General features: G+C 36.0%; 1 protein-coding gene across 1 annotated transcript in view; it reads right to left on the bottom strand.

Moving 5' to 3' along the window:
• Positions 1 to 13,151, bottom strand: part of ABCA13 (ATP binding cassette subfamily A member 13) — a gene marked incomplete at its 5' end in the record, with an annotated part of 166,003 nt that overhangs the window by 134,304 nt on the left and 18,548 nt on the right. Inside the window, one exon of the mRNA XM_079299367.1 lies at positions 5,120 to 8,579. Coding sequence (XP_079155493.1) covers positions 5,120 to 8,579 — 3,460 coding nt within the window. The remainder of the gene's footprint in view (positions 1 to 5,119; positions 8,580 to 13,151) is intronic.

The following is a 13,151-nucleotide window of genomic DNA, read 5'->3' as shown; positions in this document are numbered from 1 at the left end:
CCCCAACATTAGCTGGCATTCACAGCTGTCACTGCTGGTATTCTGCAAGACTCCCACAAAGTTCTCCAAAGCACTGGAAAGCTTTTGGTTTATATATGCCATACTTTCACAATCACCCTTGTTGAAAGCAGGCAAATATCTTCCAACATCCTGCAGAACACAGTGATTACGTGGTTAGTAAATTCATGAGATTATGTTATAGTTTGAAGAAGCAGGTCTCAGTAACTAGATTATTCATATTTTCAAATGAGAATATGGGTAAGGTAATATTCTCTTAGTCATTGTATGGTTAACTAAAACTGGATTAAATGTTTTCTAGAACCAAGGAATTTTTAGATATTTGAGTTTTGGAAACAATCAGGCTAGTTCAAATTCCCAATCTGTCAAGAAGAGCCATCCACTGATATAAATGCCAACCTTTTAAATTTTGTTTCAAAATGAAATGAGCTGTTCTTTTTCTTTATTGTTTTTAATTTTAGTCTGACCATTTTTATCTTGTTCCAAAAAAATTGTTTTGAACAACATCAGTTTACATTCAACAAGTCAGAATATCTGGATCCTCATATAAAAAGTTTTTCCTACATTACGCTCTGTATAGTATACACTTTTATCTTTACTCCTGAATATTTACAATTTTGATATTTGCAGAAGGAGGTCGTAGAAGGGTGGTGGCTGCACAAAGATATCTGCCTGCAAAAGTCTGCTTTGAGATAGGAGTGATGCCACTTGTCATCATTGCTGTTCCTATCAGAAAAATTTCCAGGTAGACAAAGAAGCAGGACTAAAGAGAAGATAAATTCTATACTAAAAAGCATGACTTTAGTATTTTGTCTGTGTACACACACATGTGCCATACAAAGGCTTGCTTCCAACTCTGGGTGAGTCTCAATGTCAAATATTACTCTCACTTGCTGACAATTCCATGATAAAGAAAAACAGACTGAACCCAACTGGCAATCAAAACTGCATTTTAGCTGGAATTACTCTGGCCAAGAAGTTTATTTGTTTGTAGCTTAATTTCACAAACGTTCCTCTGAAGATTTGAAAGTAGAAATGAACTATAACTCAAATTAGCAGAATGACAGAATTTAAAGAAATTAAAAATGGACAGCTGTTTGACATTGACTGACAATCCAATTATCCCAGTTACAGGACTTCTAATAATGCAAAGTCATACCTATAGCTTGTAAAGTTTACCAATGTTTATATAAGGAATTTCTTCTGGGTATCTCTATTAAAATTATCAATTATACCTATTTAAATCTCAGGTATGTATAGTCACTGTGGGGACTTGTCATTCAGAAAGTGGGGGGGGGGGGGGCAGGGGGGAAGGAAACTTTCATTAGTTTCCAAAGTTTAATGTATGTTGTAATGTACACTTGTAGGTGAGGGAATCATTCAGACCTGATAATGATCTTGAACTACAGCAATCCCTTCAAAGACAGCAAGGAGCAAGTGACTTGTTAATCCATCTTTACACTTTGCAATGGCACAGAAAGTGTTGCTAAAGACAGTGGGTTCTTCTGTAAGAGAAAACATCCAGATTTAATCTAATTTTAAAAACCCAACTTGAAATCAAATTTAAAGTCAGCCAACTAATATGGGAGAGAAAATTTTTAAAAGCAAGGAACATTTGATATGGTAGACATAGAGGAATATTTCTAACTAAATTCATATATTTTTTCAGAGGACAAGAAAGGCTGGCTTGATTCAATTTCAGTTACTTTTCTCCATTACATTTTCCTGATCAATAATAAGAACATCCCTACCTGCTACAGAACCAGAGAATAAAATTTCATATTTGCCTTTCATGAGCAAGAAGCATAACTCTGAGAAACTGAGTGTATTAACCACATCTACCTTTTCCTCAGGGAGGGTCCCCTGATGCTATTTCCCTGTAGGAACACCTGGGTGTTACTAACCCTCCAGTGAGCAGTAACTTCCAAACCCAAACTATGAGGGGAGCAAAACAGCATTACATATGAACTTTCAATATCTTGGTATAATGAACCCATACAGGGTGATAGAATTATCCCCCTGGTCATCCATGGAGACCATTTCCACCCAAGCTTGTAGCTCTATATCCTTGGAAAAAGACTCCCTTTTGCTGTCTGCAATGGGTTTGTACATGGGATAGTAGTGAAGGAATTTGATTTGACTGCTGAATTCTCATTCAGTACCAAGGTAATTTATTCAGTTGTGGGGTTTTTTTTTTTTTCTTTAAGTTTGGTTCTTAAGTCAAGTAGGAAGGAACACTGCTTCTAAAACAAGCAAAACTTTATCTTAATCATAGAAGGAATACAATACAATTCCTCAAACCAAACCAAACAATCAGTTTTCATCCTTTGTCATTATGTTTCATAATGTTTCCTGTAACAAATGAAACATTATTAAATATTCTCACAGAGTATTGAAATGAGAATGAAAGAAATTGAATTCCCTAATCTCAGTTATCTCAATAAACAGACTGTTCTTCAGAGGTCAAGGACAGAGCACAGGTACCTGGCTACACAATTTCAGTATCACTTAGCCTAGCTCAACAACACTACAGTTTTACTCTTTGCAACTACATTCATCACAGGAGAGTAGACAAGACTGCCAAAACTGAATTGTAATCACATCTTACACTCTTTTGAAAATTAATTTGGCATAAAACATTATAGATCTTATCCCTTGTTTTAGAAAGGCAAGTTAATGCCTCCTAATTGCTCTTTGCAATTCTGGGCAAGTTGGCTAAATATGAGCTTTGAAATGTGCTGGCTATTGTTTTCCAAAGAAATCAATGTGAATTTACACTGGGGTCATTATAGAGCCCTTCTTAAAGTGCACAACTTGGGAGCATATACATAAGGAATTAAACAAGGTTACAGTAAAATTTGAACAATTTGTTGAAGTTTTTCAGCTACTGGTAGCCAATTAACTGGCGTGACACACCCTGAAGTGAGAGACGCTACTTGCTTTAAATACTGCCCCCGTTTTTCCTTACTGTCAACTACACACTGCCCTATGGCAAGCCTGGATCATTTAAAAAAAAAACAAAAACCAAAACCCTGTGACTTGACTCAGCTCACTAGCTGAGGAGGAGCAGCAAGATCTCTTGCTTTCACTGGGATTTTAAATCTACGTTAACACTTCAGAAAGTAATCATCCCTTTGTATGATCTGCATCAGATTTTTTTCCTGTGCCTCTGTTGGTGTAACTTCCAGGTATCAGAATGTTTGCCTTGCTTGACATCATCCAAATTACCTTATTTGTACAAAAGTTTGCTTAGAGTAAAGCCTTAGCAGCACTAGCACGTGGGGATTCAGAGCCACTACTGTGGTTACCAACCTGAAATGATTTTGAGAACACTCAAAATGGTAAATTGCAATTTCTGCAACAGTACAGCACTATCAGGGTATAAACGTTCCTGAAGAATGCTGCAGATTTTAGATGCTCTGTAGAAACATCAATAAGAAAGCGTTATTTTCATTCCAAGGGTACCATAGAAAAATTTCAAGAAGTGACAATGTAGAAATGGAGTCTTTAATGAACCACACAAGAATTTCAATATTAACAGTTATTACATTTGTTTGAACTATTTCAAAATCAGAATACTTCCATGTTACAAAAAAATATCCCCCTAGGAGTGGTAGAAAACACCTTCACAATATAAGGAAAATCGTAATAGCTTCAGAAATACTGAGAGCCCACATAATATGCTGAGTTGATGGCAAAGAGCAGATAATCAGCATGAAGGGAAAATAAACCACTTTTCTAGTACTTCCTTTTAATACTTTTAAGCAGATTAGGTTAATGTTTGACCCTGATGGAGAACAGTTACATGTATTTGCATAAAATTAATCATAAAGGTGAAAATACCACATCAGATCATCAATGTTACAATGCCATTTCTCAGCTGGTTTAGGTCAGTAGGACCAAGTAGTTCCATCAGCAAGACACCCTAGATCCCTCTGGAGCAACCAACTTGTGGGCTCATTCAGTATTGCTTAAATGCAGCATCTCCAGTCTAACAGCCTTTTTTTAAGCAAACCATCAGTAAACCATCAGTTTCCTCTGCTTCTGGATTACATCTGATCTAAGCAACCAGGCAAAAATGATTGCGGGCTCTGGATTCCTTCAGACACTGCATTTTTTAAACTGAACAACTGAATGCAATAGCCATAACATAAATTTAAGTTAAAGAAACTTGGTATAGCTATATTTGGATATAGAAAAAAGCCTTCACCCAACATAAAGAATTACACTCAAGCATTCCTTAACACTTAGCTCCACAGGAAAAATGTCTGTTGCATGCCAATTAACAGGTGTTCAGTATTCAGATCTGCAAGGATTTTAAAACACCAGTTTCTTCAAGTAATTGTTTCTATAATAGTTCCAAAGAAACCACTTCAAGTATCAATACCTATGACTAAATACCTAAGGTAAATATGAGCTAAACATAATCTCATCCACACGTATTCTGATACCAAATACAGCTGAATTTATGAACAATACAAGTTGGAATAAATCTGAAATTAAACACTAATTACCTTAATAAAAGTTTTGATTGAGCTGTTTATAAACAGAGAGCCCTTCTGTCATTGTTAGCACACTTCCCAAAATGAGTACATGGAAAACACTCACCTCAGTTCTGTCATAATATCCTCATGCAAATTCATTAATAAGAGTTTTATTTTGTTCCTGTCATGTTCTGCAGTAGGCTGATATATTATTTGCAAAATCTCTTGCATGATCTCCAGAGCTCTGCTTTGGGACTGAGTAGAAGTGTCTCTATATGGTGCATTATAAAAAAATGAATCAATGAAGTCAACTTTATGAAGTTCAGTATTGTTTGTATGCAAAGCTTCTTCTACAACATCAAGATCAGCAATTGCATGAAGGAGGCTGTTTAGCAAAACTGAAAAAGCAGCATGAGTATTATTCAGTTTCTCTCTGCTAAAATGACTGTCACCAAACAACATACCAGTGTAATCCTTCTTAGTCTTATTTTGGAATATCTCCAGAAAGGCAATAATATCTTTGACAGCCAGCAGTAGGTCATTTGATGAACTTTCATTACTCATAAGTAGAATTAGATCATGCATTATTTTAGAATAATTTTTATTGTTACACTCACATAGAATGCTCTTCACAATGTCTTGTATATCTTCAAAATTTCTTGATATAGCATCTACAGATGTGTTAAACTGCTCTAGTAAAATATCAGGAGCCATGGAAGAGGATTGTCCAGTGGCAAACTTTAGTAATTGAAGCTCTTGATTTATCACCACAAGTAAGTCTCTAACACTAAAATTCACCAATACATTTTCTATGTTTGTAACTACAGGAAACCAGAAGTTCTCTAAGGTATCAGATATATTGATGTTCCCACTTAAAGCTGATATTGTCAAAAGAATTTCATGTGTCTGGTTTCCAAAAGATGACAGTGTCATTAAAGGTTGAATTAGAGAAAGAAAAGAAAGAACAGCTTCAGTATTCAGGAGCCTAGAAACTTCACTGGTCATATTCTTAACATTAGTAAGAGCACTCTTAAGTGATGTTCTTGACTCTCTGTTCCACCTTAGGCCACCATAAAGATTATCAAGCCGTTCAAGAAGACTTTTGGCCATCTCCATTTCTGACACTGAAATGCTGCCCAGAGTTTCTATAATTTGTAAAGCCATTTGGCTCTTTGGTGTGGAGGAACAATTGATTGCATCTGTATTATTCACCTGGAGTGGCACAGCATAAAGGGATAGCTCATTCCAAAAATCTAGCAGCTCTTTGAGAACTGAGCTATTTATATGGTGGAGCTCAGAAAACTTCAAAATTATAGAGTTCCATTCTTTCATCTGATCAAAGAAGCAAGTCAGATTGCGAGTGATATCCATTTGAATGTCCTCCATAGAGCAAGAAAAACTGTCATCCAGAGTGATGAGTTTAAGCTCCTTAATGACTTCAATGACTGCATTGTAATGAAGAGTAGAATTGGTATGCACAAAGTCACAAAGCTGAATGGTGGGATCACTCTGAGGTGTTGCTGTTGTGAGAGGTGTTGCTGTTGTGAGAGTCCAGCAGAATGCCACAGATACACAAACAGAAGCCTCTCCAGGTTCATCAGAGATGTCTGCCAATATCTCCAGCAATGTTAGAAGATCTTCTACTTGGTTAGAGAACTCCTCATCAGTAAACATTTGCATTTTTTCTTCCTGGGTCAGTATGAAAGCATATATTTCAGTTAATGCTTCTGTAATGTTGCCATGAGCCACTCTTTCTGTAAGGCTGATGACATCGAAGAGGAGGTTGAACACATCTTCTATATTGTAGGGCTCACCTTGTTCAAAAAGCTGTGTTATTTGCCATACACCAGTCAGGTTCCAGTAACATGATATATTCTCAAATGCATCCCACCAGTCTATTAAAGTACCTAACTCTGAGTTCTCAAGAGAAAAAGGTTTGATATTTTTAAAGAAATTTTCTAGGCTCTCCTTGACCTGTTTGAATCTACCTATCAAAAACTCAAGATCCATGTTTCTCATGTTTTGCACCAAGTTAACCATAAACTTCAGAAATTCCTTTTCATCTCCTGATGGAAAGACAGTAAAAGTAGGAGACTTGAAAATTTCAAGTGCCTTCCTTACCAGTTCAGTACTCAGACCTGCTGTTTCTACCAGTTTCTGAGGAAACATTTTGTGCTCATTCTGCAAATTTGTGTCAAGTTTTCTAATCATATGTTGAAAGAACTCCATCAGCAAGCTGATATTTTTCCCTTGCAAGAAAGGTTCAATCTCATTGTCCAAATGAGAGGAGCTGTTTTCAAAAGTTTTGTTTTTCAGAAGTCTTTGAATTTCTGACAAAAGTTCTGCTGATAAAAGATGAATGTGGTGATAAGGATTAAGGGGCATTCTTGCAGTCCTGTTAAAACCATGTGTTGACTGACCAAAATGGGTCTTATTTGACATATACAATGAGCTCCCAACTAAATCACTGATAACAGTTTGTATTTGCTGTCCAGAGTGATTCAAAAGTTCAAAAATAAATTCAAGCACATTAATGTCATCTTTTACATAAAATTCAGGGAGAATAAATGTCAAAGTTTTTGCTATTATATTGAAATAAACACTTGCACAAATCACATCAGAACCACCCAGGGAACATTCAGGGAGTGTCAAATTAAAAACCAAATTAACAAAGTCCATCACATTCATTAGCTTAGCATCTGTCTCAGCATTTCCCAGAGACTGCAGAAGAAATAAAATATGTTTTGCACTTTCAAGTTGGGAAGGTGACTTGTATTTTTCAGTGAGATGACTTAATCCATGTATCCATGCCTTACAATCCTCTGCTTCATCCATTGTACTATGAAAGTTTAGAAAGGATGCAAGATGAGATGAAAAATTTGTTTGCAAGTAGTGCATGTCTTTCAGAGTGTTATCCAAAATTAGTTTGGTGATATTCTGGAAAATGCTGATACAAGCCATATATTTGTCTTGAGGTACACTTTTTAAAAGAGCAGATGTATCATTTATCTCAGTGAGAATAATTTCAAGTTCCTTTTGAGAGAGCTTAAGAACAGTAGAAAGGGAATTTCCAATGGAAAATGCACCAGCACCCTTATCTTCTCCCTCAGATTCTCCTGAGATGAAAGCATCAAGCCAGGAATTCAAAAACTCTTCATTTACAATTGCTAGTAGAGATTTCTGCATTGTAGTTATCATGACTCCCATTGTCTCTAAAACACTTTCAAAACTGCCTTCTTTAAGCAAGTTTGTGACATCAAATGCATTGTTAATTGCAATTTGAAGATTAACAAGGAAAGCCTCAAAATCTTTCAAGTCATTTAAATTGCCCTGTTCCTGAAATAGAGCTTTTAGTAGCTTCATTGCTGCTCCTGTAGCTTCAACAACAGCCATAGCTGTATTATTGCACAGTTCAACTTGAGTTACATTTAAAAGATTTTCAGAGAGATATGCCAAATCATCTCTTAGGCAAACAAAATAGGTTGAATTCAAACTTAAGATTTCTGATGCTTCTTCAAAAATCTCTGTCCATGCCTGAAGCCATGTAAAAGTGCAGTGCAAAGCAGAAGGCACACTCACCTTATCTCCCCAGTTCATTGCATTAGACAGGACAGTGTCCAATGGAAGCAGAAGTAAGTCATAAAGCTCTGCTGAATGTTCTACAGAACTCATGTTTGCTAGGTAAAAATCAGCACACCCATTATTTACCAGACATCCTGGAGACAGATCAAGAAACTCTTCCAAAAAACATAAGACATCTGTTTGGAACTCTTCATCTATAAATAGTGTTTTAAGGCTGCTCAGAGTGTCATAAACAACCTGTATATCTTTTTTTCCATTCTGTGCAAGAATGTGTGCCTGAAACTCGGTGTAGTTGTAAATTAACTGTAACTTTTCACAGAGAGATTTACTGGTGAGGTTCCAGAGAAGATCAAAAGTTTCAAACAGAAAATCAAAAACTAGTTCCTTATTTTGCAAATCATGCCATACTTCAGAAGATGACATGCTTTTTGAAATCTCATAAAGAAGATTTAACAAAGTGTTATTGTTCTTAATATTTAAAACCAGATCATCATTCTGGTACAGAGAAAAAATTTTTGGAACAAGGGAGGCCACACTAGTACTATTTAATTTTTGGGTATTTCTGAGGAAATCATGCACAATTTCTGCTAATTCTTGTACCCTATACATAAAGGTTGCATTTGAGAGAAATAAAGAGGACGTATTACTCACACCAGGAATTGTGCTAAATGATACATTGACATGATCACCAGACAATGATCCAACTTTAGAAAGATTTCTTTGGAAGTGTCTGCTTAAATGTTTTAAATGGTCCAAAGCAGTAATATTTAACTCTGGCCAATCAGTCAGGATAATTTTGAGCAATGCCATACTTCCATTATAGATTTTATTTTCTGTAATAGAAGATAAAATTCTAGATAAGGTCTCAATTACCTCTTCCTCTTCTACTTGACTCAAGAGAGAAAGCCTAGAATCAAGTTCATGGAATACAATTTCCACTAAATGCCAGAAAAATTCTGTCTTGTCTTTCATCCAGAAGCTCTGAAGAGGCTGGAAATTTTTTTGCAGCACATTATGGAGTTCAGAAACTGCAAGTGAGTAATTGGTGGCCGATTCCTCCCCCTCACTAAAATTTTTTATCCATAAAATTGCTTTATACAAGGCATTATTTTCAATTTGAGACTTGTTTGAAGAAACTGAGAAATCAAACATTATAATTTTTTCTATGACTTCTACAAGATGAATAGGATGATCCATTTTCTTTTCACCAGAAATCCTTAAGTTTTCTTCTGTCTTCAAAAACTCTTTTAAAGATGTCAAAATCCTGAAAAATTGCAATTTTTTTTCTTGTTAGTTAACTAGCAGGCAGACAAGAATTTTAAACCGTACATTGTTTAATTTTAGAATCTAGGTCTATTTACTTAATTCAAGGAAATTCCAAATGTAATTTAAATAGCAGTCCCAAATTAATTACCACAAAAACCTGATTTGGCAAAACTTGACAATTACTTTGTTTTTTTAAAAAAAGGTGAAGAAACTCTACTGGAAAGTCACAGCCTCATTCAAATCAAAACCTGAATGTAGCCAGCAGTTAAAGAATTGTGCATTTCTCAGTACTTATAATCAAGCTTGAAAGCCACAAAGAGTCCAACATCTTTGAGTACCTCACATTTTCAGCTGCTGAAAAGAACAAACCTTTTATGTTCCACAGAATAATTATTTTATAGACAAGAATGTATCAATAAAATTGATCAAAGTCTCTGATTTTCTGTGAATTCTAAAGATTTTTTTGTTTTCTCACAATTATTGAAAGCTAAAACATTCCAACTGACAGCATGATAGCTGCACTGCTATTTCAATATCTACAAAAACACAGAGTCACAGTGAAAATTGGAATGCACCAATCGATGTTTCTATGTGTCAGTATTATTTATCAGAAGAAAAAACAATTACTAACTCTGTAAGATTGGTCAAGAGGAGTTGCATGGAAAAAAAGACCCTTGGAATGTAAAAGCCCCAAGTTCAAAATATCTTCTCCTTAAATATATTTTTTCTCTCCAGACTCCGCAATCAGAGGTAGAGCACAAAAACAATGTGTACTGCAAACTGCTAAAAAATGCTTTGCTGTTGCTTACAACTGCAGCAGCAGTGCAGTTCTCTTTTAAAAATTGGAACCAAATTTCCAAATACAATACTAAATTTTTCAACAATTTGGCTGCATGTATCTCTTCCTAGGTGATAATGGGTTGTTTCTTTCAGATTTATCCCGAGATGTTGATTTGTATAACATGAATCATACCTCCTCCAGCTCTAGTGTTTGATATGAACAAGCAATGAGAAACTGAGGCCAATATTAAAATTCCCAGAAGCAATGCAGATCATCCAGTGTGCCATTAAAAATACGGAAGTATCAGCTCCTGTGCTCTGCCATAGACCTTTCTTGAGGCTCTGCCAGCTCTGACAAACTTTAACTCCCTTTGTGTACAACTTAACTCTTCTGGAGAACCTTCCAGATCAGGAATATTTGAACAGCTGGACGAAACATCATTCTTAATAAGTACAGGGCTTACAGACACATCTTCATATGAGGTGCTTACATTTGCATTGAGTGATGAACCAAACAGAGAACTTGAAACTGTAAAAAAATTCAAAAACCTCAAAAGAAACCACACTCACGGTTCCCTAGATGAGACTGCAAACTACTTATGTACAACTGTTTAAAATACTGTTTTCCATAGGCTGTTGCTGTGAGCTTCTCTTACAAGATCTCCTGCACAACTGAGTTTGACTTCCACAATAATAATTCTAAATATTTCAGATGCATTGGACTTGCAATACATGAGAAGTATTACCAACTACTTGTGGGAATTAAACTTTGTTTGCAGAACAAGATAGAGAATTCAGGTCTTAGTTCAAAATGCCAGTTATCCACAGCTGCTGATTCCTGTGAGTCCTGATCATGTAGTAGTCAGGTCCTCTGATGAACCTGTAGGAAGCTATACTGTGAAGCACAAACTTAACTTATTTTTCATAATATGCAAGCATCAACACAGTTGTTTGTCTGTATACAAGGTTTTGAACTACAGAGTAAAAAACAAAAGCACAAAGCAGGCAACAGACAGAAATCAATTAAATGAAAGTGAAAACAAATACTCAGATTGATCTAATTTTATAAGACAAGTGCAGAAAGATTAGTATAACTTACCAATCATGAGATGAAACATATCCTTCTGAAAAATAGGCATCTGATTTCTTATTCCATTGCTGGATCAGGGTATTTATATCTGAAAAAAGTTCCCTGGCTTCCCTGACATCTAGAAAATGAGATGTTAACACAGCCATGATTCTTCTAAGTTCCAAAAGGAGATTCTGAGAGAGACTGCTGCTGCCAAGCCATTGCTCAAGTATCTAGTGGTTTGAATGCAGAACAGAACATCTCATTAATCAAGGCTGTCTTACACAGGCAGTACACAGAATTTGCATATCTTCAAAAACTTCACACAATCCACAATTATACCAAAATTTCTCCCTAACAGCCTCTTTAGACTCTGAAATTACGAACATGCTGGAGGCAGATTTTCAATAGTTTTACTGACATGCAAGTTGGCAATGCAACAGGCTACAGCACACAGACAGCTGACATCCCTTGTGGTACTGACCTCACCTAAATTCTCACCTTCCTGGTTCTCTCCAAGAATGGAGATGGACTGAGGCTGAAATCAACCACAAGCTGACTACCGCAGCCAATTACTCAGGCTTCCTTTACCAGATTTCTACCTACCCTGCCAATATGATGGAAGATAGCAGCCTTAACATTTTTGGAGTTCCATAAGACAGAGGTGGTGAAGGAGCCTGGATGCTCCCATTGTGTAGGCCAGAAATAAGCATAAAAAGGCCTGGCCAAAACTACTGAGTGCTCTCCTTTCCTTCACCTTTACCTTTCCTTTTGATGCCAGGTGAATATAACAGATTTACTCTAAGAGATATTCTGTTCACCAAGATAATTCACAGTGGCCAGCAGCTTACAGTATTTCTGGTTCCCATAACAAGAATGTCAACCCTTGTTAAGAGTTTTAAAATCATGGCTGAAATTATTATTGGATTTGCCTCCATAGAAATTACTGCATCAGTTTTGGCAATCACATTGAATTATTACCTCCTACATCATACATCAGGGAAATCTTCTCAAAAACTACATTTTTGAATAAATACATAGGAAGCTGTACTGCAGAATTTTAAGATGCTCTACTGGAAGTTTACTTTTATCTGCTTCAGCCACTATTGCCAGAGACAGTGAATAGGAATAATAAATTAATTAATTATATTTGAGTAGAGGTGTCTAGTCACTTTTCAGTTTTGTTCAACATTGAGTCTCAGATGAAACTGTAAAAGTTTACTGGAGGCATAAACAGTTTTCTCTGTCAGGTCTCCACATTGCAGTATATTTCACTACATTCCCTATATTTCAGTACATTCCCTATTAGATTTCAAATATGAATCTCTGTTAATGAGAAAATCTGATTAAGTAGACACACGGTGATAGACCATACTTCCACTGTAATGACTCTTTATAAGGATTATTTTATTAGCAAGAAATTTTATGAAAACAAAATTTTATAAATAACTTTGATCTTTTAACCAAGTTACTGCTGACAACCTACATGGAAAAACTAGGAATTCAATCTATTATCTCATGAAAGTTACCTGTGCATAGAGTTTAAACTTGCTGACAGCATGAACAAGATACAGTTTGACTTCATGCTGTGCAGAATTACAGCCCTCTCCATTATTCTCTTTGTTTGCTTCATCTTCTAGGAGAACGGCCAGAGCAGAGCACACAAACCGCTCCAGTGTCTCTCCTGTGGGAATCTGGCAAGGACACAAGGAATTGATGAGTATTTCAAGAGCATTTCTGAGTGCTATCTCTCCTATCAACTTACTAATCTAGAGAAAATAAGAGTAACACATAGCCTTTTCAGCAAGAACAAAGCCCATTTTACCTAGCCTCCTATTCTTGGGCACATACTTCGAAGTATTCCATATGCAGGTTGCTGTATAAAATACCAGTGGCTCCATTAAAAGTGCACTTACAGGAGGCAGAATGATGAGATTGTATATGCAAGGAAT

This window comes from Erithacus rubecula (assembly GCF_903797595.1).
Source record: "Erithacus rubecula genome assembly, chromosome: 3".
Lineage (NCBI taxonomy): Eukaryota > Metazoa > Chordata > Aves > Passeriformes > Muscicapidae > Erithacus > Erithacus rubecula.
The sequence above is the reverse complement of the archived record's forward strand: the minus strand, read 5'-3'. Positions and strand labels throughout refer to the sequence as shown.